At 37.4% G+C, this 26,624-nt stretch overlaps 1 protein-coding gene across 1 annotated transcript; it reads right to left on the reverse strand.

Annotated features, from left to right (window-relative positions):
* Positions 1–301: 301 nt before the first annotated feature.
* LOC149542224 (uncharacterized) lies at positions 302–26,170 on the reverse strand. Its single transcript, XM_089797239.1, has 5 exons — positions 25,737–26,170; positions 8,604–9,636; positions 2,081–2,228; positions 1,150–1,974; positions 302–1,062 (listed from the first exon to the last, which is right to left on the reverse strand). The coding sequence occupies exons 2-5, from the start codon at positions 9,632–9,634 to the stop codon at positions 718–720; spliced, it is 2,349 nt and encodes a 782-aa protein (XP_089653365.1). The 5' UTR covers positions 9,635–9,636; positions 25,737–26,170; the 3' UTR covers positions 302–717.
* Between the last annotated feature and the right edge of the window lie 454 nt (positions 26,171–26,624).

Here is a 26,624-nt window from a genome sequence, read left to right on the forward strand (position 1 = left end):
AACAGGCTACTGAAATTCTATCAAAACGCTTGAGGCATCTACCATCTCAATTTGCAGGAGACATTTAAAAATAAAACAAGTTCAAAGATTATCATGTGTCAATTCAAGTGAGTCTTCAAATCAGATGACTGTAATAAATACAAATTAGGCTTGAGATTTTACTATTAAACACTCAAGTACATATTCATTAAACAAGGGTGATATATATATATACTATTAAACACTCAAGTACATATTCATTAAACAAGGGTGATAAATATATATATATATATGAATGTAAAAAGTCCATTCCACTGACATGTGAATGTAAAAAGTCCATTCCACTGACAATTTCAAACTCATTGTTGTCAGATTCGCACTTTTGGTTTCACAATCTGATTCAAAAGATAATCCAAATATCACATCCCTCGCAGCTCATTGTTCATTTAACCCTTTCGTGAAATCCTTGATCTCGACTACTTCTGTACACGGAGGTGAAACAAGAGCAACTATGAATATACCCTAAAATTAGTCTTGAAAGTTAAGAAGCTCTCATATGAGTTTGCAGTTGTTGAACAAAGGCATGCACTGATAAATATAAATGCATGCACAACTAGAAATCCATTGCATTGACAAAATTTCAGGCTCACTGAGAAATCACAATATTGCATTTTGAATTTTATATCCAATGTTCAAATAATATCCACAAATTAGATCTTTCAGGGCTTATTGTCCATCTCAGCCTGAACTAACATCCTTGGTCTTGCAGTTGGGACAAATAACTCCAACAGAGTCAGCCTGCTGCTCCTGATCAACACCATCGTAAATGAACTCTTCATTGCACCACACGCACACAACAAGCTGGGAAGAATTATTTTCTCTCCCAGATAAAAAGGAGTCCCACCCAAATTGCCCTGGTGGCATTTCTACATGCCGCAAAACATCTCCATAGCTTAAATCAGCATCAATTGCATCTTGACATGCTTCAAAAGAAAACTTTGGAACTGAATTATACATATGAATCTTTTCAAAGTCCCCAATGTCATTAAACTTCTCAGTTCCTGCAGTGAAACTTGCCGGATCCTAAAAACAAATAAAACGTAAGTTAGTATTGAACAAGATAGATCAAATGCATCCAAAAGCAAATTTGAATTAAAAATAAAAACATACCTTGCTAGAATCTGAGTCTAAGCCTCCCAGAAATCCTCCAATACTTGAAGAACCCAAGCCATTTCCCACAGCACCCAAGAAAGCTAGATATGAATTTTCGGTATTACTCTGTTCTTTAGAAGTTTTGACCTCCAAAATCTCCGGAAACTGTTCGGCTTTGATTTGCAGTTCTTTATCATCAGCAATCTTCTTACTATTGAAGTTGACATTAGTTTCAATACCAGTTTGGTCCAAGGAAATACGGGGTCTTTTAATGTTTTGTTTTGCGCGTACACAACCATCCCCAGAATCCAAAGTTACTTTGTCATCCAAAGCTGCTTTAGTTTCATTTTCAGTTTGGTCCAAACCATCTCGTGCTCTTTTTTTATTTTTCCTCGAATGCACACCAACATGCCCAGTATAGCGAATTCTCTCGTCAAAAACTTTGTGGCATATCTGACATTCATATTTTCCATTTGTCAGAATTGCGCCATCTGTAATTGTTTTATCAGCAACCACCTTCTTCTTTTTAACATGGTGTATGCTCAAATGACCCATAAATGCACTCCTATTGCTGAACGATCCATTGCACTTCTTACAATTCATTGGAGAGCTTTGATTGGCTTGATTTTGGCCTTTTAATAAATTGCCATCTATATCCAGAGTTCCAGAACAGCTATCTCCTTGACATATCTTAGGAAGGGGTTCCATCCCAGGAGAGGCAGAATTATCGAATGCCAGGGATTGTTTTTCTGCATTGCTCTCTGTGTTCAACCCACCTGTAAGCATTGTACCTCCTGCTGGCTGCATCATTTCACTCCATGTCATTACACTCTCCTCTGCAGACTGCATGCATTAACAAACAGTTAGCAAATGCAGCATGATGCTGGTAATGATTCAATGAACAATACAGTTAATCTCTATGAAACAACTTTAAGTATAAGGTGCTTACTATGCCAGCAATTGTGTTTTGATGAACATCGTTAAATTCTTCAAGATTCGAGTTTTCTTGAGGAGTAACCAACCCAACAGAAGAATTGCCAGTATTTGAAAGATATGCTGTAACATCGCGACAGGAAGCAAACTGCGACCCTTCAGGACTGATTTACAAAAACAAAACACTGTTAAAATGATAAATGAAGCAAAGACATGAGAAATAGCTAGAAAATTGTGTATGCTACAAAATTATAAAACAAAACTTATATAAATGCTTGAGTAATACTAACATTCTGTAGCATCAATAAACATTGTAAGCAAAGTTAAAGACTGAAAAAGATGACTAAATGATAAAGCACCATGCAGTCCATTCCCTTGCCATGCAAACCTACTAGCTATAACGTTAAATTAAACTACAAATTTATCAATATAAAACTAACTAAATGACAATGATAGATTTAAAACCATGCCATTTGAATCCCTACATCAACAAGCCATTTAGTCTCAAATGTGCAAGCAAGCAAATAAGAGTCAATAATTTGATTTGATTAAACCATTGACTAAACTTCAGAAAAAATTTAAAATACTACAATCGTGCAAATAAATTGAACTTGAGCAAAATAATCTTTAATTAAAATCTAATCTTAGAAGGCATTAAAAAAAAAAAACCATTCTTGCTATGATACAACCATAGTTCAGAAAAACTCAGTATGGTTTGGTTTTGGCTGAATTAACTGAGCTGAATGTAAAGTTGCTCATTTTTTTTCACAAAATTGATGACAATAACTTTTTCTGTGCACTAAATGACCTCCATTTAAAGCTTCACCAAAGAAAAAATAAGATATTATATTATATATTTGTGAGAAATTGCATCAGAAATGGGTTCTTTGGTTTTGTTACCTAAATACCATTTAGCAGAGACTAGATTTAGATCGAATGATTTGTTTGCCTCAAAAATTTGACAAGGGTTTTGAAATAAGTAAGTAGGATTTTTTAATTTCTCGATGTTTCTAAATTAGGATAGTGACAGGTATATTCTTCATCTTAGTTCATGAGTTATGTTGTTTAAATTGAACTGACAATGCTCATTCATTTTAATTAGGTTCATTAAAACACATTATGTCCATAGCTGAATTTCATACAATTTGTGCTTGGCCATGGGGAAAGCATCAAGTGGGCATTCAATGGGATAAAATGAATATCTTCTTGTTGCTCTTTGGGATTTTAGTCTAGATTTAAGTTTTACTAAGTGAAAATTTACAAAAACAAGTTTGAACTGGGTGAATTGTAACACATGGAATTTGGTTATGTTTGCAATTTACATACTCGGGTATTCTAATTGGAATGTATCTTTTTGGCCTTTCGTAAATCTTGAGTTATGTATTTCAACTATAAGTCCAGCTGGAGTAAATGACCACATCTTTGTTATCCCCCAAACATGTTTCATAATTTTGGGTCATCCTGGAATGTTTGAGACTCAGGAATGTTAGTATGATGTATATAGTATAAATGCTTGCATTATATCATTAAATTATTTGGTGTTATGCTTTTGTTTTAACTTTTTCATTTGAATGCCCTTATTATTAACTTACACGAAGTCCTTGCCATAAAATCATTTAGTGTGATATGCTTCTTGTTTTCTTCTTTGGCTTGGGCTTTTGGTGCAATATCCCTTGCAAGATTCTATAGAGAAGCCGGCCCCTATTGAGTTGGGATTTATTGTTGTCGCTCTGTTGTGGAATTGGCATAAGTTGTGATTCTCTTTCTCTTTCCTGTTCCTTAGAGAGGTGGCAGCTTCTTCTATTGAGGTAGAAAATTGCTGAAGGATTGAGGCTGATTGGTTCTATTTGTGGTTTTCCTGTGGATGGAGCTACTCAGCTGCAAGGTTGTCATCGTTTCTGTTCACCCTTCTTGTTGACTTCATTTCTTCCGGACCTATGGAGGTGGGATTCTTTCCAAGAGACGGAAAGGAGTTCTGTTGGAGAATTGATGCCTTGCAGTAGGGAGATCAAACCTTGTGGCAGTTGCCTGGTCTTCGATTCTCACATGGGATCCTTTTGGAAGGTTTGAGGAGCCGTAAATATAATCCCTTGTCCTGCTTCCTTCTATGGATTGGGACGTGGTTTTTCTTTCTGCTGGCTTGTCATTGCTTATCTTTTCAAGGCTGAGTTTTATGACAAGAGGTGTCTTCAAAACCCCTATTGTGGTTGTAGGAACCATGTCAAAACCCATGGTAGGTTGGGGAAGCCTTTCAAAACCCCATAGTTTCAGCTGGGTCTTTGATGATCAATCTTTTGAGATGGTGGTTATGGTTCTGGAAGCCATGTCAAAACCCAATATTTTGTGGTTGGAGGAGCCTTTTCAAAACTCCATAGTATCAGCTGGGTTTTTTATGATCAATCTTCTGAGGCTGTTTGTAGTTACAGTTTTGGGAGCCATGTTAAAACCCAATGTTAAGGTTTGAGGGACCCTCCAAAACCCCAAATATCTCCTTTTTTGGGAGACCAGTTCTTTGTTGCAAGGTAATCTTCTGAGGCTGTTTGTAGTTACAGTTTTGGAAGCCATGTTAAAACCCAATGTTAAGGTTTGAGGGACCCTCCAAAACCCTAAATATCTCCTTTTTTGGGAGACCAGTTCTTTGTTGCAAGGTGTAGGCCTTGTATTGGAGCCTTTTGGGCAGCTTGAACGTCGTATGATCTATGTTGTAATGTTGTTGGCAGGTTGCTGGTTCTAGGTTGCTGACTTGTAATGCTCTTTTAGTTACAGCTATTCATCTTGGTCGTGTTCCAGATCCCCCTCAAAATCTTCTTATAAAGGGTTTCCAGGCCCTATCAAAACTTGCTTTTACCCTAATCAAAAACTTACACAAGGTCACATCATTAAAAACCACTAACTTGCTATCCTTCATAGACTATGGAACATCTAAATGACCCTGCCAAAAGCATGTGTGCTATGTAAAGGAAGCAGAGGTTTTGGACCTGGGTCTCAGGCATTTGACCTGTTGTATAGAAAAAAAAATTACGTGCCAAGTGCCTGATAAATAGGGCATAGGATTCATTGCTTTAAATTTAACAACAAGCCAACATTAATGAACTAAACTTTAGAACAACTATCATGCCAATTTCTAAACTACAATTTGGCTTGTAGATCTTAGGCGATTTTAAGTAAATATGCTTCCTGCTTAGAATGCACAGCTAAAGTTAGGTCCCTCCTTGTAGTTGGGGAATTTAAACATGGATCACTCTCCTACTAAGTTACCGATTCTTCCTCAGCAACCCTGGATGTGGAAGCTGGTGCGTGTAGATGCCTGGTGCGTCCAGAAGCTCTGTGGATGCCACCTGCATGCAACCCACAGGCACCCAGAGTCCAGGCAAGGATTTCTGTGCTTTCTACTTGATGGTGTTGGTGTCTTAAGAGGGAAAATATGGGATTGAAGATCTTCTAGTATGGCTTACTGTGCTAACATGTCCAGGCAGACTGTGAATTGATTTGTCTGTGGTATTGTGGCTGGCCAAACTATTAATACTTCTGTAACTTTCCTTTATTGGTTGGGCGTCTAGTTCTCTATGGCAGTTGACAGTTCTAAGCAGTTATTTACATGTTATCCAATGATACTTACAGCCCAGATGCACATGAGTTGCATATTAATATACATCTAGGTTCTCTTTGTTGTTTGAACTGCATTTGGACATCTTGGTTCAAGGTGTCACTGCTGTTGATAAACAGATTTGTTAGTAATCAGCCACTTTTGGGCATTGGCATAACCCAGATTTCTTATTTGTTTGCAAGTCAACAGTTTATATATATGTGTGCATCTGCATCCCCCCCAAAACAAAATCCTACTTCCCGCATTCGCTTCCAGATCCACAACCAAATCGGTAACTTAGCTCTCCTATGACTCTCTGTTTTGACACAAGCTTTTTAACTGTATCAAAACATAAGAAGACTTACAATCAACCTCAGCCCAGAAAACAGAGCTTACCGGGGAGAAAAAACCTATAGCCAACATCAAAGAATGAAAAAGCAGAACAGCAAAATTGCAGTTAAGACTATTTGATACTGAGGATACCTTACCTTAGCTTAGCAGCCTCATTAGCAAGAGAATCAGCACACTTCTTACATTTCCCTTTCATATGATCAGAACTTAGAAAAAGGAAACCATAATATGTTGATTTGATGCGAAAAAGCTTCTAACAGGAAACTCTAGTTCACATTTGGTGTCCTCTTAACAAACTAGCGGTGAAGCTCTAAGCATTTGGATGGCACCCACAAACGGCCAGCAAATTCTTGGGAACTCAAGTGACCAATTACACAACCATGTAAAACATCAAGATCTAGATTCTAAATGCTTCTTAATTAAATTTAGCAGAACAAAAAATTCCTTTAATTACAATCTTTTCAACAAAAGAATGACAAAGAATTGAAAGCAGATGTGTCAATCTTTCCACCTAAATTGCAGCCCCTGAGGAATAATGTGATAGGTAAACCAAAAGTAGCCCTTGCACCAAAGATATTTGATATAATAACTGAAACAGATTTATGGCTACTACAACAATCTCAATTTTTATGGGCTATAAACATAACAACTTCAGAAACAATTGATCAATGTAAACTCTGCGCTTGTCAGTAAATACAAAACATAGTACTGATGAAAAATGTTTAAATCATAAAATGCTCCATGCAAATGACTGTGCTCTGTAACCCCACCACTGCATTATTAAAAAATAAAATGAAAACCTTTTACAACTAAGCTACTAAACAGTATTTTACAATCTTTTGCCCCATTGTCGCGAGTCAATTAAAAATTAGACATCAAACAGAAGGGCATAAACTTGCCGTACACTTAACCCTAAACAAGAATAATGATTCTGAGCAAAAGCAAAGATAAAAATCATAGGAGATAGACAGAAAATTCTGAGAGGTGTGCTTAATGAAATAGAACTAATATCATCAACAAGTTCACTTAAGCTAAAACTCTGTTGTGGATAACCCTTTCATCTAGCACAACCCTTATACAATCTTGAAATCAAGAAGGATGCTCTAATTAAATGATGCCTAACGGTTAACCTGAATAAAGCTGGACCGGCACCATAATCTTGACAGTTGAAGCTTTCTAGGCTACACAAATATGAAATATATGACACAAATAATTAGTCATCCTTAATGCATCAGTGTGCTGCTGATGCATTACACCTGTTGATTGGAAACTTAACAATTAATATAAATTATAAATTGATTAAACCTTCAAATGCATTACCAATCAGCAGGAAATACATGGGAAAAGTACTGGTTGCAAGTATTTTAATATAGAAAGGGCCAACTTTAAAATTTAGGATTGAAAAGGAGGGTATTGAAAAGGAGGGTGATTGCAAAGAACAGAGTCCCAATGCATGACAATCTATAGCGCTAGAAACAAGCCATGTTAGTGGGCTTTTGTATTCAACTCAAGAATTTCCTCAACATGCCAACTCAAAGTACAATGCTAGCTTTAGATATCCACCAAAATTCGTGATTGAATAACAAGTATATGATATTGGTAGATTTTGATTGCTAAAAAGCACGAGGGTTCTATATATACAGTGATCTCATAAACAAGTGATATATCAGCAACAGCGTTGAGAAATGTAGGTGGAGGCGTGTGGTGAGTTAGAGGGATGTGGGGTGAGGGTGTATTTAGAGATACAAGTGTAACTAGAAAAATATATTCATTGGCCGAAAGCATCTTATTGATCTTAATATCATGAAAAACTGCATGTCAGAAGATAGCACCAGCAAATAGGTTAGATGACACAAGACAAACTGCATTACATCACAAGCTATTGCTCAAAGTATCAAACAGTAGTCTGATCAAGATATCACATTCTTATTTGGGAGAGGGGAAGGGAAGGAGCCTTTGGACAAGCTGGTGGATCTACACAAATTATGTGGAAGTGGGTGTTACCTGAAAAAATCTTATTTTTCTCAGTAGAGCTTATGCACAACCACACGAAAAAAAATAGATTGATGTCACAGGTTCAAATGACACAAACTAAACTACATTCCAGCTCATTCTGTTGCACAGAGTACCAATGGTAATTAGGATAGAATTGCGAAAATAGCATTGTTGCAGAAGGCAAGTGTATATGGAGAAGGACAATGGAACTAAACAAATTATACAGAGGTGCACTTGCTCAAAAGAATTTTAGTATTTTTTATAAAGCGTATGAAAAATTGTGGGCCAAAAGATAGGCCTTCACTATGCTAGGTTCAGTGTTGCACCATTCACCAATTGTTATTTGGATGGAATCGTCAGTAAGTCGCTATTATGATTAAATATATCCATTCACATTACTTGCTTGACAACAATGATTCAATTGATAGAGTATTTCTAACATAATTAATATTTAATTCATGTATCTGACAGACCTGAAATTTCTCAGATAAAGTGCAATAGCATACATGAATAATTTAATATCCAAAAGAAGATGGCCCAGAGTAACCTGTTTGCATTACTTATAGACAAATTGATGTAGCAATTACGAAGAGGGAGAAACAACAACCTTATGTATTTACGACATTCGATTATGAACTTTCCATGTTTCTTTCGAACACCCAATAAAAGTTTCCAACCTTTAGGAAATCCTTCAGCAAATTCTTCAGCATCTACAATTTTTCGCCTCTTCATATTAGATGCCCATTTGCCACCTATATTATTAAAATAGTCCTGCAGCTCAGCTTCTGTACATAGAGGTTTGACTTTCCTTTTGAATTGAGGAACCTGAGGCTCATTTGAAGTATGTGGTGAGCCAAAACTACTGCCAACATTGTTAGCAGGTGCACCTATGTCTTCCTTTGCTGCTTTATCATCACTACTTTCATGTATTTTACTGGAACTGTGAGTAAGGTAGCCTGTGCTCTCTGATGCATTACTTCCTGCTATTTTAAGAAGCATCTGGTTATTTCCTGTCTCATTAGATGTCATAAATTGCTTGCGTCTAGCACCTTCTTTTGTTTTAATCCTCTTTGTAGCTCTGTCTATGCCAGTATTGGTGATAGCCCTGCTGCCATCAGAAACCAATTTACTATTTGCCAGTTTTGCATCATCTATGGTCTGCATTGTTGGATCTGTTAGTAACTGCAAAGAGTTACCTGTTTCCAGATTTGAATTTTCCTGACTGGCAGCCAATTTATGCCCTCCAAAAGCTGTCTTTGAATTAGTAACACTTGATACTGAGCGATTCTGATATTCCTTAATGAGTTCTAGTACCCAATGGACTTGTTTCTTTTCATTTTCAGTTAATGTATTATGCTGCCTCGAGACTGAAAGATGGCCAGCCCTCCGCCTAGCATGACCTGCAAGTTCCTCTCTAAACTGCAATAGGTTTTGATTTAAGTAAGTTTGATTGATGCTTCCAGTACTCACATTAAGTGTAGAATAATTGATATTTGGTATTACAATATCATCAAAAGAGTACACATTTGAACTTCGCACTGCTGTATTGATCTCATCTTGCGAAAAATACTGCATATTTATGACTGGGACTCTTCCAAACTCCAAACATGTTTCAGACTTGTCCACTGCAGCAGCCATTACTGCAAAAGAAATGTAAAACAAAAATTGAGGGATAAGGCATGGAGAAATAAAATGTACAAATATACATGTAGTCATTTTGCTTTTAAGCCAAAATCATATCCAAAAACTGGATTAGCTTCAGAGGAATAATTTCAAAGCTTAATGTAACAGCTAAATTATGATAGATCACTAAGGATATTCTTGCTAAGGATGGAGATGATAAATTATACGCACAAACCTGAATGGAATGATCTTTAAAAAAACAATACTGAAATTCATCAGAAGAAATAAAATCTAGAATGATTACAACAAGAAACACTTTCACAGCTTTACAACTTTGCACCCTTAAGTATGTGATATAAACATCCACTATCACTAATCTATTTCCTACAAATTACAACTCCACTCCCTATCCTTCCTCTGACCCACAAACAAAAAACTTGTAAATGAACTGGAAACCCCAGATATTAATATTAAAAAATAATATTATAATAGACAAACATAAACGTATACAAACAGAATTTCATTAACATTTTTTGACAAGCCCCTCAGTCATGGTAATTGACAACAGTTGTAAGTGGGTGACTCAAATCGGAATGGCTGTACCAAATTATCCCATCCTGCATCACAGATAGTCTATGAACCCACTCAAAATTTACCAAACCTAATTATGCATTAAAGGTCCATCACACCACCCAAAAGTTACCAAATTCCTCACTGCATTGAAGATGTCTCACAATCCATGCAAATTCAGTAAAACAGAGAGACGTGTCTCCACCCCTCTAAGACATGTCTCAGAGACTTTTCACGTACCCGAAGTCTTCAATTTTGATTGTAGACTTTACCTTGCCATGTCCTGTCGTCTCCCTATCTCCCAGTAGGTTTCTAAGCCTCTCCTACTGAAAAAGGCACATTAAAAGAATAAAAAATAGCACTGAACATTATTTTCCTTCTCCATTTGCCATTAGAAGCATAAAGGGCATAGAAGCATGAAATATGTGCATAAGACTGCAACCATGTTTGCATTTAAATTTGCTTTCAACTTTTTTCTGTTGTTTAAACCTCCTACGAGCCGGCAATCGTGGCATTTGATAAAACAGAGGCTCAAGATTTTGTTTAAAATTTTTTAGCATTCATGCCTTGAGAATGCTTCCACTTTTTGCTTATGCATCTGCCAGCACAGTTGCAGGCAACTGCCCTGGCAGAAATGTATGTAAAATGTGCAGGCATTCACAGGACATTGTCATAGGATATAGAATTCATAGAATGCTTAGAGGAATATACCATATGCTTACTTAATGTTCAAAGTTCAATCTTAAACTTCTCCATTGTTCTTGTTTTCAAAGTTCTATGGTATGATATTTTTTTGGACACTAATAAATTATTGAATTATATAAAAAAATATTGGCATCTCGTACCCCATCTCCTATTTTTGAAAATTAGTCGCACCAATATTAGTATCAGTCTCCAAGATCTCTGAGTCTCCCCATCTCCAGGCGACTGCAAATTTTACCAAATAATCCCTCACAAATAACAGTGTGCAATATCTATCAAGCTACTTCGTACTGTTTCAAGGGTGGTTTAAACTTAAAACTGCACCCAAATTTTACCAAATTACCTGTCACCAAAATTTACCACATTACTGCTCACTAGTTGTCCATTAAATCACCCAACAATTTCAAGGATAAAAACATAGAAAGTCACACCATAAGAAATAAGAGAACCAAACATCTACATAATAAGAATAAAAAAATTTTGAAATCAGAACAAGTAAATTTTACAAAAATGTAGTTTCAAAATCAACAAAAATGATAAATGTAACATTGCTTTTGTTTCTATTCACCTTCCTAGCATTACCTCACATTGAGATAACTTGGTGAATGAGTCAACTGATTGTGTCATAGCAATAAGGATGTGAAAATTTGTACTATACCGTAATTTGTATCATGATCTTCCATTGCAGTTCTTTGCATAAGTGGTGTCTTTAATCAAGCGAGGATTCAATATTCATGGTTTTGTCCTGAGACATCGAGTGTTAAATCTTGTATGTTGTAAGGGTATTAAACTCTCATTGACACTAGGCATACCCTTTTTCACTTGCCAACTCACTTAAATGTTCTAGGCGACATTGTTGTTGCAAATAATCTGTATTTGCCAAACTGTAAAAACTGCCAAACTTTGATGGGACGTTTTAGGGAATCTATGACATGTATTAATTTTTTGTTTGAAGCTATGGAGCCATCTAATGACCCTCTACAATAATCTCTCTCATTTTCCCAAGACACAAACCCATTTCCTTGTGGTGAAAGCTTTCTGCTGCCCCAAAAACTGTCAAGCACATTCAATGAAAATTTGCAATATGCCATAACTTTCATTCTATTTGTCCTAGGCATGACCATTAGTGACCACATGTCTGGGTGCCCAAGTTTATGCCACGGATATTCCTGTTTGGTTTGTTAAGTCACCCAAACTTTCAAGCCCACCTTGTGTAAGTGCACCCTCTTAAGTGCCCAAAGCAAAAAACAAAAACAAAAACAAAATCAAAATTTTGACAGGGCATTTCTCAGAATCTATGGTAGATACAAAACTTTCATCTGAATCTTTGAAGTTGCGTGATGACCATTCCCATAACCTCTCTCTATTTTCCAAGACCCATCAACTTTTTCGTGGTGAATGTTTTACCACTAGCCAAAAAACTATCAAGTACATTCAATGAAGTTGCAATATACCATAATATTCCATTTGTCTGTCTTAGGCATAAACCATCAATGCAAACATGTCTAAATGGCCAAGTGTATGCTAGACATGTCCCTCTTTTGCTTGCCAAGGCGCCCAAGCATTCCAGTCCACATTGGACTAGTCCATCCTCTAAAGAGCTCAAAGTGCAAAAAATGCCAAACTTGGACAGAGCCTTTCTCAAAATCTAATGCACACATGAATGTTCTGCCTAAAGCTATGGGTACATTTGATGACCATCTATAACAACCTCTCACACTTTTAAGGACTCAAATCCATTTCCTCTTGCGGACACTTTTTCCACAGCCCCATAAGCCATCAAGTGCATTCAATGAACAGTTGCAATATAGCATAGCTTTCATTCTATTCATCCCGGGCATGAACCATCAGCGCCAACACATGTAAGAGATCAAGTTAATGCCAGATATGCCCCTATTTCACACACCAAGTCACCCAAATGTTTCATGTCACATTGTGTTACCACATGCTGTGATATGCATAAAGTGCAAAAAAATTGAACCCTAGCTTTCTTGGAATCTATGGCACAAACAATAATTTTTTTTATTGTGGCCAAAGTTTCTACCATATAATTTCTTAGTTTTTCAAGACTCGACTCCATTTACTTGTGACTAAAGTTTTTCTATGGCCCCAAAAACTATCAAGTACATTCAATGATAAGTTGCAACATAGCAAAAAAAAATTGTTTATTCTAGGCATGAACCATCATTGCCAACAAGTTCAAGTGACTGAATTTGTACCCTTGAATTCCCATATTTTCCTAGCTAACTCATTGTAAAGTTTCAAGCCACATATTGCTAACAAATCCTTGTAAGTGCCTACTGTGAGGTTTTCACACCATCAAGCTTTTGCAAAAGGGGACCCCGTCTTTTTTCTTTAACCAGTAGTAGTGATCTTAGATGGTCTTCGTCAGTAGCAATTTTCAAGTCTCCAAGCCGAGGAGATAAGTTCGAGCAATTTTGGCCTGCTTGGGTAGTCAAGTCTGTCTGGGATGTGAGGTAGAGTTGGGCTAAGCTAGTCAAGGATAGGGAGTTGAGATCAAGGGATTTGTGATGAAACGAGTTAAAACCTTTTGAAAATCCTTGTTCTAATATCAATTTGATCTTACAAAGTCAAGAGAGGTTGTGGGAGGTAACAATGCTGAAGGCATGTTGAATCTTGAAATTTGGCTAAATCTGCAAAAAATTTACAACTCCCAAAATCTAAAATCTTTATTATGACTCCTATGAAGATGAAACCTATCAAACATCCTGATAGTATTTATATTAAGTATAACTTCAAGTATAAGAAACATAAATGTTATATTATACATAAATCATCCTGCCCTTTGAGCTGAAGAAACTGACTTGTTGAATTTGTGGGCTAACTTGCAATTGAAAAATCCTAGCACCAAGTTAAAATCCAACCATGTCCTAGGATTTCAATCCTCTGAACCCCCAAAATTTTGCCCATTGAAAAATCAAGTTTCAAGAGCTAAGTGTTAAAAAAAAGTGAAGTAAAATGCAAAAATATTGTTTTTAACGTGAAGTGTGAACCAACGAAAAATCCTTAGGATATGGCTGAATCCGCCTACCTCCTAGGATTCCCAATCCTCTGAAAGGTGAGATTTTTGCCCCTTTAGAACATGATAAAATACAAATCAACCTCAATCATAGTCAAGATGAAATCAGACTAAGGCAAAGTAAGGGAAGTTTAAAGGCAATGGAAGTTGAAAATGAGTTTGAGACAGACGAAAATCCTCTGGAGGTAAGGGATTCCACCACCTTCCAAGGATTCACAATCCTTCCACTCACCTTATTTCCACCTAAGCATGGAGGTGAGAGATATGGAGTTATGAAGAGCAAGGTTGAGGAGATCAATCTGAGAAACAAAGTCATAAGGAGTAAACGGAATTCAAATCAAGAATTGAACAAGGCAGATTTATGAGATGAACTAATTTAAAATCAATGAAGGTGATTAAAAAAAGTCCTTTTGACGGCAAGATTTCCACCCTCAAGCATGAGGGAAAATTTATGATTTGATTGGAGATCAAAATCAGTCCTAAGAGAAGGCATACTCCCCAATGGAAATGAGATAAAAATTTGAAGACAAAAGAGGTGCAAATAAAAAATGCTTGAAGTTGCAAGATAAAATAAGGGTGATAATATGAAAAAGTAAATCCACTAGGCATGGCGTAATCCGCTAGCCCTTGACGATTTCAAAGTCCTCTAATAAACTCAATCTCGGCCTTATGTTGATAGCAATAAAAACTCAACTAAGCTCCCCAATCTGCATTATGAAGAATGAAGATGGAAGAGAGATGGTATAAGGAATAAAATCAAGAGGAAGAAGTGAAAATCCTCTAAGGCCCTCTAAATTATGCCTTGTAATCATGAGAGCTCAAACGTGCCTTAAGCCTCTCAAATTACATGATAAACAACGAAAGTGGAAGAATTAGAAGATAGGGAATTAAAGTTCAATTTGACATAGTCAAGGTGAAGATTCAAAGTCCTTCGAGAGGTAGAATTTTCTTCTTCTAATCTTCGTACATGCTTGATAGGAAGAAGAATAAGAAAATGAGAGGTTGTCATGAGGAATCGGAAATGCAGTTTGAAAGTAATACAAGAGAAATTTCTAGAGGGATGGCAGATTTCACCATCCCACAAGGATACATTATCCTCTTGAAAACCTAAATTCGGCCTTTCCCTAAACCTGTCTAGAGCCTTCAAATTGACAATGAAATGTGAAAAAAATATGTGACGGCATATGGGGGGACATTTGGATAAAAAGACAAAGCATGTTGAGAGATGGTAAAAATCCTCTGCAACTAGGATTTCCACCCTAAGATAATCCTCTAAGCACCTCAAATTCCCCGCCACCCCCAGAAATATGACGCTAGATGTTTACTTTTGCCTGCCAAGTTCACATGGAGGAGGAAAATCTGATTAACCAAGCTAGGAGATTAAGGGGGCGAAAACGAGTTCGAAAATTGGAGGATTCAAAAATCCTTTAACATCCTGATTTCCACCTTAGTTTGCTAAGGAAAAAACTTGCTTTTGGACATCTAGATCGCATGAAAATGGAAGAGAACAATGAGAGATATAGAGTATTAGAATAAAAATCAAGACTGGAGTTTAAGTTAAATCAAGGAAATTCCTTGAGGATTCCACCATCCCCCAAGGATTAATAATCCTCTCATACATGTGATTTCTGCCTTATGGTAAACCGAGCCCAAAAGAGATAAAGGTGTGGTGATGTAATTAATGGGTGATGAACAGAGCATGCCTTTAATCCCCAAGCAAGTCAGCCTCTCCTGTAAAGACACAATGATTAAATCAAATGTTTTTATCGGCCTAAAGAAACCAAGTCGGCCTCTACATAAGACGTACCCCTTCAAAATGTCTACTGTTTATATAAGGAGAGCAATGTGAGTTCATTTCAACATCAAAACAAAACAGGTTTACCTCTGTCATTTGACAGTGATTTCTCTTCATCTAATGCAGCGATTTCTCCTGATAGAGGTGGTAAGCTATCTTGTTAGCAGCTATTTCCTCCTAGAATCGGCAGCAAGTTATCATCCTAAGGAGACATTCCCATTCCTGGTCAACAATTTCAGGTATCATGGAGTACTAATTTTGAGCAATTGAAGAAGATTTCTTTCAAAATAAGGAAGCGGATTAGCTAGCAAATTTAGGAACGGATGGCAAAGACTTGTGTATCAAAAATATTAAAACCAACTGGTAAATCACAATATGGAAGGAGAAGGATGGTTTTCACTTACAAAGTTTTCTAAATTATTTCATCAATGAACAGATTTAAACATTTGGATAAATGAACAATTTACTTGCTCAATTGCTCTGTTCTTTAGTTTTGATTATTACATCACTACCACGGATAGACGGTTGGCAGAAAGGCTAAAATTAAACAATGAGCAACGAGGACAATTGGAAAAGCAAACATGAGACTGAATTTACATTTTGATAATCAAAATTTTAAGTTGAAACAAATTTAAATTAGAGATCTCAACTGGAACGCTTTCAGATTATTAACAGTAAAAGCCCAGAAGGAGGAAATCAATTATTCAATCACAGAATGGGAAGTACTAACAATAATAAAGGAATGAAATATAAGCCATAATAGATTTGAGATTTTGAGGAGGAGGATTTGGCATTTGGTCTCTAATCTTCTTTCTTCCCCTATTATGTTTCATCTTTTGGCTTCTCCCCTATTTTTGTTTGTATTTAGGTCTTCACCTCGACACGGTTTTCACCTTTAATCATTTCTCTTGGTCCTTCCTCTTAGACTGTGTCGGTTTTGTGACCCTTCCTCCATTGGTTTCTCCTGTTCCCTGATCAGGTGTTTCAGTCCTGGTTTTTTCCCGTGGGGTTTTAGGTTTCCTCAATTTTGTGGGCCCCTTTTTTATTACGAGGTAATTGGTAAAAATTTGCTTGTTAATAACAGAGACCGAAAGGTCAATTTATACAAAAGAATGAGATGATGTTTCCTTAGGAAACGATCGTAAAGAATAGAAACATCCTATTCCAGAGAAAGCAAAAAACGAAAGCAAACTAAAGCTAAAGATATTTACAAGATAACCATTAACTAATAATAGACGTCTTATCTATTATTGTAATACTTTCCCTTAATGGTTAATCTATCTAACACACCAAGCTGTCCTCGGAATTTGACAAACTTATCAGGACCAAGAGGCTTGGTGAGAATGTTTGCAGTCTGATCTGTGGTAGGAACATACTGCAGATCTATAGTCTCGTCTTCAACCAGCTATCGTATGTAATGACAACGAGCATCTATATGCTTGGTTCGTTCATGGAAGACTGGATTCCGTGCTAACTTGATAACGCCTTCGTTATCAACAAACAGAGTAGTCGGTCCTACTGGTGACATCTGCATATCCCCAAGCATCCAACGAAGCCAGACAGCTTCACATCTTGCCTTAACAGTCCCTCTGTATTCAGCTTCTGTAGAAGAGAGAGAAACTGCCTGCTGCTTCTTGCTGGTCCATGTGACTGCACCGGATCCCAAACTGAACACATATCCAGATGTTGACTTTTTATCATCAATAGAGCCTGCCCAATCTGAATCTGTGAACCCACTGGGTTTAGGATTAGAACTCCGAGAATACAGACGTCCATAATCAGAAGTGCCCTTCACATAACGAAGCACACGCTTTGCTGCCATCCAATGATCAGCCTTAGGAGCTGTCATAAAGCGTGAAATATAGTTGACTACGAAGCTGATATCAGGCCTAGTAGCAGATAGGTAGATGAGGCTGCCTACTAGTTGCCTATACGTAGTATCATCAACGGAAGGAAAATCAAACTTGGCTGATAACTTGAGACCTTTCTCCATAGGTGTAGATGCAGGTTTGCAATCCTACATTCGGAATTTGTCTAACAAGGCCCTGGCATATTTGAACTGAGAGATGAATATACCAGAACACTGTTGCCAAACTTCAACACCTAAGCAATAATGCATGAGCCCAAGGTCAGTCATATCAAAAGACTGGCATAAGTGTTGTTTGATTCCTTGAATCAAAGATGCCGAACTGCCAGTGATGATCAGATCATCCACATAGATAACCAGAAGGATGATGTCACTATTAGTAGTCTTGATGTAAGATTTGAGTCTGAAGAACTCCTCTTGAAGCCTTGATCACTGAGGTACGTATCAATCTTGATGTACCATGCCCGAGGGGCCTGCTTCAAACCATAGAGAGCTTTTACCAATCTGAGAACCTGATGGTCTTTACCAGCAACCTTGAAACCAAGAGGCTGCGTCATGTAGACCTCTTCATGGAGATCACCATTCAGGAAAGCACTCTTTACGTCCATTTGATGGACCTTCCAGCCAAACTGTGCTGCCATGGCTAGGACTAATCTGATGGTGCTCATCTTTGCAGTAGGAGCAAAGGTCTCCTCATAATCAATGCCCTGACGCTGAGAAAAGCCCTTTGCCACTAAACGAGCTTTGTACTTATCCAAAGTACCATCTGATTTGTATTTGATTTTGTAGACCCATTTGCAGCTAATGGGTTTCTTCCTTGGGGGAAGATCAGAAAGGACCCAAGTGTTGTTCTTCAGCAGGCTCTGGTGTTCAGATTGCATGGCCTGTTCCCACTCTGGAATTCCTTTAGCCTCGGAATATGTTTGAGGTTCAAACACATAGTGAATGTTGGCCATAAGAGCAAAGTTAACAGAATCTGTAGTTTTGCTCATTTTCCGAGCAGTTCTCCCATCAATGAGCTCATCATCATGAAGATCAACAAGTGTCTTAGCCCACCACTTAGGCCGGAGAGGAGAATGACCAACAGTAGTACTAGGAGATGCTTGATCAGCAGGATCCTGATCAAAAGAATTTGGATCAAACTCAAGTGAAGCATCTTCCAAACGAGGTGATCCTGCAGGAGAAGCCGGAGGTGTCTGTACAGGTATCACTGGCAGGACTGGAGCTGTAGGAGCTACTGGAGCCCTCCCATCAGGTGGACCTAATGGAAGCCGAACTCCCAAATCATGAACCTGCATAGGCTGGTCTGCTGGATCAGGAACAGGAGAAACAGGCATGAATGGTCCTCGTTGCTCATCAAAGACTACATCGGGGCTGTATATGAGACGAGATGTCTCAACATCAATAAGGCGGTAGGCTTTGTGAAGATTGCTATATCCAGCAAGCATTAGTTTCTGACTCTTGGCATCCAACTTGGTGCGTGAAGCATCAGGGATCCAAACAAAAGCAAGAGAGCCAAAAACCTTCAGGTGACTAATTCTGGGCTTGCGACCTGACCAGGCCTCTTCCGGAGTTTTACCTTTGACCTCCACTGTGGGTCACCGGTTCAACAGATAAACTGCAGTGTTAACTGCTTCTGCCCAAAAACGCTTCGGAACATGTCTGTGTTCGAGCATGGAACGAGCCATCTCGGTGATTGTCCTGTTCCGACGTTCAACTACATTGTTCTGTTGTGGCGTGTGGGGTGTGGTGAACTGGCGTTGGATGCCATGTGTATCCAAGAAGCTAGAGAAAACATTAGAACAAAATTCCCCCCCATTGTCTGATCTAAGAGTAATAATAGATTTCCCAGACTCTTTTTCAACTAAGGGTTTAAACTTCTGAAATACAGTAAATGCATCGGATTTCTTTTTAAGGAAATACACCCACATTTTTCTACTGAAATCATCTACAAACAACAGAAAATACCTGTACCCAAGAATAGAAGGAGTGGTCATAGGGCCGCAAATATCAGCATGAACAAGCTGAAGTACTTGAGAAGCTCGCCAAGAATCGCCACTAGGGAAAGGTGTGCGATGTTGCTTCCCAGCCTGACATGCGTCACAAACTCCAAGGTGTTGGATTTGAATCTCTGGCAAACCAAGAACAAGCTCATCCTGAGCAAGTTGTGAGAGATAATGCACATTTAAGTGCCCATATCGCTGATGCCAAAGTGTGCTGATGGAAGATCGCCGAGCAGCCATAGCTAAGTCCTGAGAATCACCAGAATCAATAAGTCTGAAAAGACCATGATCCTCAAGACCAACTGCAACAGTAGACTTAGTCGCCCGATCAGTGATGGTGCACTGATGTGAACTGAAGGTGACTGCCAAGTGTGGAGAATGTCGCAGCAACTGACTGACCGAGAGTAGATTTAGTTCCATCCCTGGAACGTAGTACACATCAAGGAATATGAGCTTCCTCCCAACAGACTGAATTTGAATGTTGCCTTTACCAACAACCGTGTACTCTTCTCCACCACCAAAGATAATAGAATCTGAATAAGGCTGGTAGTCAGTAAACCAGTCTCTGCAGTGAGTGAAATGTCGAGAGGCACCTGAATCAATGTACCAGGCAGATGACTGCACATGATCTACGGGTCTTTTAGCCATGAAGGCGTAAAAGGCAGATTCCGCCTGCTCAGTGTGCTCTGCACTGTTCGCTTTGGGTTGCGAACCTGATTGCTTAGACTGGGCAGCTAAGCGTTTCCGACATGCAACCTTCATGTGACCATACTTGTGGCAATAGTTGCATTGAATGTTCTTCTTTTTGGTACCATCGGATGCTGGAGCAGAAGACTTCTGCTGAGATGGTTGCTGAAACTTGCCCTTATCCTTCTGAAAGGATTTCGCAGCAAAGGCTTGCTCAGTGGAGGTGGAACTGGAGCTGCTACCGAACTGTTGTTTCCACCAATCTTGCTGAAGTAGCAAGGTGCAGAGATCAGTGAACTTTAGATCAACACCAGTAGATGTGATGTTGAGAGTCTCGATAAAATGCTCATAGGAATTTGGTAAACTCCGAAGAGTGATTACCACAATATCCTCTTCCTCCATCTTCCGACCAATGGCAAGTAACTGATCACGGATTTCTTGAATCCGATTCAGGTGTGCCTGGAGCGAGGTGCGCTCATCCATGACAATAGAAAACAGAGTGTTTTTCAGAAAGAAGGCTCTGCTCTTGTCGGAAGTCTCATGAAGACCTTTGAGATGTGTCCAAATTTCGGCCGCTGTCTTGCCAGATGGAATATGAGAAAGCTGGTCATCAGCTACGGAGAGTTTGAGAAGCATTATTGCCTCTCGATTGTTCAGATCCCATGTATCTTGATCAGGACCCGAAGAAGTCGGACGCTGCTTAACACCCAGAACAAGTTGATCGATGTTTCGATATTCGAAGATTGCGATGATGCGCTGCTTCCAGGTTCCATAATTGCGACCATTGAATTTGGAATTATGCTCAAGCAGAATATTTGTCAGAGATGCCATGGCACGTTTTTCAATGAAAATCTGTGAAGGCACATTCTTCGAGGCAAAATACGGAAGACCCAAAAGAATCAAAAAATGACCCAGAAGAGAGCTCGAAAAACCCAAAAGGAACCTGCTGTCGTTTTCTGGATCCGCTGGCTCAAAAATCGAGGCACAAAAATCGAGGCACCCAGAAAAAACGGACGACAACCCAATTGAGCTCTCAAAAAACCCACCAAGAATCTGCAAACAAAATATTTTTTCGACCCCAAAAATTAGGGTTTCGAACAAAACCCTAGCCAGCAGCTTTTGAAGGTCAAATTTGCAAAAAAATGGTGGTTTTCACAGTCAACCAATACTGGAAGGAGGTCATGGCAATATGGCGGAGGAAAAACGCAGATAAACTCAGAAAACCGACGCCTTGAGGTCACGCGAACAGGGAAAACAACCATGAAACTACGGATGTCGGACCTCCAAAAAATCACGAGTTTGCAGTCAAAACACAGGGTTTTTTTTTATGTTTGAAGGACGCTTGTGAATTTTTAGATGCGGGCCGACCATACACAGACCTCCAAAAAATGCATTTTTCCAGTCATGAAGCCGTGATTTGCAGAGCCTTAATTCGGGAATTTCTCCAAGCAGGAAACCCTAGGTGGGTTTTGGAGAAATTAGCTGAAATAATTTTGGAAAAATTTAAACAAATAATTTCAAGAAGAAATTATAAATTTTTTCGAAAAAATTTAAGTATTTAGCTCTGACACCATATTACGAGGTAATTGGTAAAAATTTGCTTGTTAATAACAGAGACCGAAAGGTCAATTTATACAAAAGAATGAGACAATGTTTCCTTAGGAAACGATCGTAAAGAATAGAAACATTCTATTCCAGAGAAAGCAAAAAACGAAAGCAAACTAAAGCTAAAGATATTTACAAGATAACCATTAACTAATAATAGACGTCTTATCTATTATTGTAATATTTTTTGCTCCCCACTTTGTTTTTCTCTTGCTTTTAGGCTTCCCTGAACTCTTTTAGCATGCTCTTCCCTTTATCTCTATCTTCTGTCTTATTTGAGATCGATCGACTTCTTTTGATCTATGTTTAAGTTTTTTGTCTGCCTTCATTGTTTTACTCTTTATGGTTAAATAAAAGTAAAAGCCAACATATCTACAATTAGAAAATTTACATTCCATAAACTAGTTTTTATACAATCTCAGTCTAGTTTCTAAACACATCAAGTAAACTACTATAGGAGGTAGAAATAATCTCTAAAGCAAGAAATTGAACATCAATCTATCTAATTTTGTATGTTGATAAGCATGTTAAATTTCTTTCTTTGTATTTTCATATATCATGATAAGGGATCTACTAACAAGGATCTTGGCCAGAATAAGTCTTTTTTTGCAGCCACTATGAAAGGATGGAACGCATCAAAAGCATTATAATGTACACGAATATATTTGTAAAGGAAGGCATGCCTTCCTAAATCTTTCCAGAAAGGGGAAAGAAACGTTGTAAGGAAGGGAATGCCCTTCCAAGTCCTTTGATTAGAATCAAAAGCAAATGTATCATATCGCATACAGGACATTATAGATGTCCTGGGCAGGACTGGGGGTTTTCTTCACCGTTCTTTTTCCCCCAGTGGCAATACTTTGAATGGGGCAAAAAAAAATCTTTTGTAAACAATTTCTAATATATATAATATTACAAGGCAATATGCCTTTTCCCAATCAAAATAAATAAATGAAATTTAGGCTTTTCATATATCAGAAAACTCATTATCTTCCCGATTTCAAGAAATTTCAGGTTCAAGCTGCATGATTTAATCATTTTACCAATGAAATGAGAACTTGGGATTTGCAACTAGGGGAAATTTGAACTTGAACTTAAGGAAAACCATTTTGCCTCTTTGTTTTGATGTAAATGCAATTTTATTTTATGAAATCTTTCAAATTTCCTTCATTTCATCATTTTGTGATCTATAATACATTTTTTTCCTTTGTTTTGCAAGATAACTATGAAGGAGGGGAGGCTAAATTGAGATTCATTCATGGGAGCAATTTGAAAGATCAAAACATGGATTGTATGTCAATCCTCCATTGTCACCCCAGCAAAATGGATGTTACAAGTGAGGCTCCAAATTTCAAGCAAGAGGCAGCTCGAAGTCTTCAAATGAGAAGGATGTTCAAAATCAGATCATCAAAGTACAAATTAGAAACAAGATCAAGATGTAGTTCAAGAAAGCGAAGAGCAAGAAGAAGAAAAAATCAGAATTTACAAGTGGAAGAAAAATTATCACCAACTTGCATTTCCTCCAAAAGTCCAAGCATATTTTGAAGAATCCAAGTGCATGAAGACTTCATCACTTCAAGATTCAAGTTTGCAAGTACAATCAAATTCAAATCATGGCAATGAGAAAATTTCCAAGAAATAAGATGGAAAACATAATAAATTTGAGAAGCTGAAGCAATTTGGGAATATGCCATCACAATAAAAGGCTTGATAATGTTGAGCATCAAGAGATATTTTCTCATCACCAAAGAATTGATCAAGCCTACAAGATAAGGATGTTGAGATGGTGCCTTCTTGTCTTCAGCTAATCAGAAAATTCAAAATACAAGTCCAAATACATTCTATCATGTTATACCAAGTGTACAATTTTCTCATTGGCTCCCAAAAGTTTTGTAATTTTCTTATTGGCCCACATGGTAGTACCTTCGTGTAATCGGATGATAGGATGTCAATCCTAATTAGGATTTGCAGTGGAAACCTAGCTTCTCACTCAAGGGTGATTTATCACACGAAAAGCATCTTTTTATCTTCGGTCCTTTAAGGAACAAAAGGGGTATGAAGTGATATGTTGGTTTGTGGATAGCTGAATCCACAATCTTGGTGAGTTGTTGATTTGCGGATAGTTGAATTGACAAACAATGAATCGTTGAGGGTCAGTTGGATAATCAAAACATTCACCCAAACATGAGGAGTTTGGGTTGATATTGATGCGGTGTTGGATAATTAAGTTATTTGCCTAGACAAAGAAGTTGGACTTGATGTACATTTGTCTAGCCAGAGAAGTTTAGGATGATGTTGATAAGTTTGTTTGTGTTTTTTGAAATTCATAGTGTAAACGTTAAGAGGGGGATGTAAGGTTTGCATTTGATACATTAATTGTTAGATAAGTTAATTGGATGGGAAGCTCTTCCCACAAGAGAAAAATAATGGCTTTATAAAGCCAATGCAATAGATCATAGTTCAAAATATAGAAGATATATCTGCGATAAGTCTACTTATCACAATATTGTTTGGCTCCCAAGAAGTAACATCAACTTATCGTGGATAATTCATCACAGAGAAGTTTCAAAATATCACAGAGAACTCAGTAAAATATCAGGGACACTTCTCTATTTTATTGTGATAAATAGCAATCTTACCACCCGCAGGCCTGTGATAGGAAAGGATGGCCCAGAAGAGGGAAAAACACATTCTTTTGATTGGAAAAACAGATCTGGAGAGAAGAGAAAGGGCAAAGAGAAGAAAGTACATTCCATCAGGATTAGAAAAACAAATTTTAAGTTCCCGAGAAATTTCTGACTTACCTCTGGTATTTCCTGATATCTTTATTTTTTCCATCGGTGATAAGTTGCCGACAACAACATTTTGAGCTATGCATTAGATGTCATGATGCAGAAGTTGCCGATAACAATATTTTGAACTATGCATTACATGTCATGATGCAGCCAAATATCATAATAGAACTCCTATTTGATTTTGTTTGCAATGTAAATCTTTTTCTCTCAGTTATCGTTGTTCAACAGAATATAACTTATGAAAGAATGGCAAGATGAAATTATGTGGGGAGACATCAGGAAATCCAGGAAATATCATTTGAGGCAAGGTTATAGTTTACTGTTCTTGCAAAATTTCAGCCATATGTTTCCATAAAACAGTTTGTGAGGAAACTTAGGCTGTAAAATCACTTTTTCATATGGCTTATTTCACATTAAACTTTCTTGACTGCTGAAAATATGAGCAAACAGGGTGGATATGGCATAATGCAAGCAGGTATACTACGGACTTCGTGCTCAAATCCCCCAGCCTCTAACATTTCAGGATGACCCAAGTTTAATCTTGGTTGAGGTGTAACATTTATGGAGAATACTCCATATATAATCCACTGTTTACAAAACATAATCCAAGGTTTGCCAAAGACCAAAAGGACAGTATAATCATATTAACTTCTGAGTATTCAATGTACAACAAAATTCAAGTGTGCGACTACAATCAAATCCAAATCATCGCAATGAGAAATTTTCCAAGAAATAAGATGGAAAAAATAATAAATTCGAGAAGATGAAGCAATTTGGGAATATGCCATCACAATCAAAGGTAATTCACCCAATTCGAACTGGTGTCTGTAAATTTTCACAAACTAAAGCTTAAATCAAGACAATCCCTCAAATAGCAACAACAAGATATTCCACTTTATCCCTTTTAATGCCCAATTGACGCTTTTTCCCATGGCAAGCAAAACTTGTAAGGTATTCAGTCAGATAAATTGTGCATTTACTGAAACTGATTAGAATTAGTAAGCATCGGCAGTTTCCCTCAACAAAACAACTCGTGAATTAAGATGGAGAACATACCTGTCACCACCCTTATTCAGAAATGTCGAAACTCTTACGAATTTATCACAAAAACCTTCTTAATCCGTCCGAAAAAAATTCAAATTTTGTCCGTGAAACCTTCAAATTTTCAGGGCAAACAGATCCCTTCAGTTAAATTTAGCCTCAGCTAAACAGCATTTAGATGGCAAAGCAGAACCCTTTTCTGATGTAATTTTTCACAAAAAGTTCTGGATATACTCCATTTTTCCGGTGACGAAGTTCGAAATAGAGGTTGTAGAATGCGCGCAGAAAACGTTTTGTCATTAGTTTTGGGGAAAAAATAGAGCAACTTTCCATTCAGCTCAGTTAATGCAGCCAAAAACCCCGCCTGCTGAGTTTTTTGTAAGCTAGGCCTATGGTCGTTTCATTACGCCAGGGATTTTTTCTTTTCGAGTCCTGCTTCAAATTAAGAACTGTTTGCCTTTTAATTCAACTTTTTTTTGCATGGTATTAGTATTTTCCTGAAATATGAGTCATCCGCTAAAATTTTAGTCAATTGTGATGTGGCTACTAAAATAATTTAGATTAATTACTAGATAATTACATGGCTTAAATGTAAGTGATCTTAGACGATTAATAGTTAATTAGAGATGATAAGACTTATTGTTGGGCAAATACATCTAGTGTTTTTTCTAAAGAAGAGATTTAGTGAAATGGTTAAACATTGTTTTCTTAAATAAGAGGTTCTTATTTAGTGAGATGGTTAGATATTGTTAATTTTTATGTTTATTTAAATTGTATTTAGTTGTGTTCTTGAGATATAATTATTACGAAGTATTTTCTATGTTAAAATGTAAAATAAAATGTTAAGATTCATGTTTAGTTATGGGTATTAGGAGTAATACAATTTCAAGGAGAGAAGACGTG

The sequence above is a fragment of the Cupressus sempervirens genome, chromosome 8 (genome assembly GCF_028749045.1).
Source record: "Cupressus sempervirens isolate cs-2001-9-10 chromosome 8, ASM2874904v1, whole genome shotgun sequence".
NCBI classification, from domain to species: Eukaryota; Viridiplantae; Streptophyta; class Pinopsida; order Cupressales; family Cupressaceae; genus Cupressus; species Cupressus sempervirens.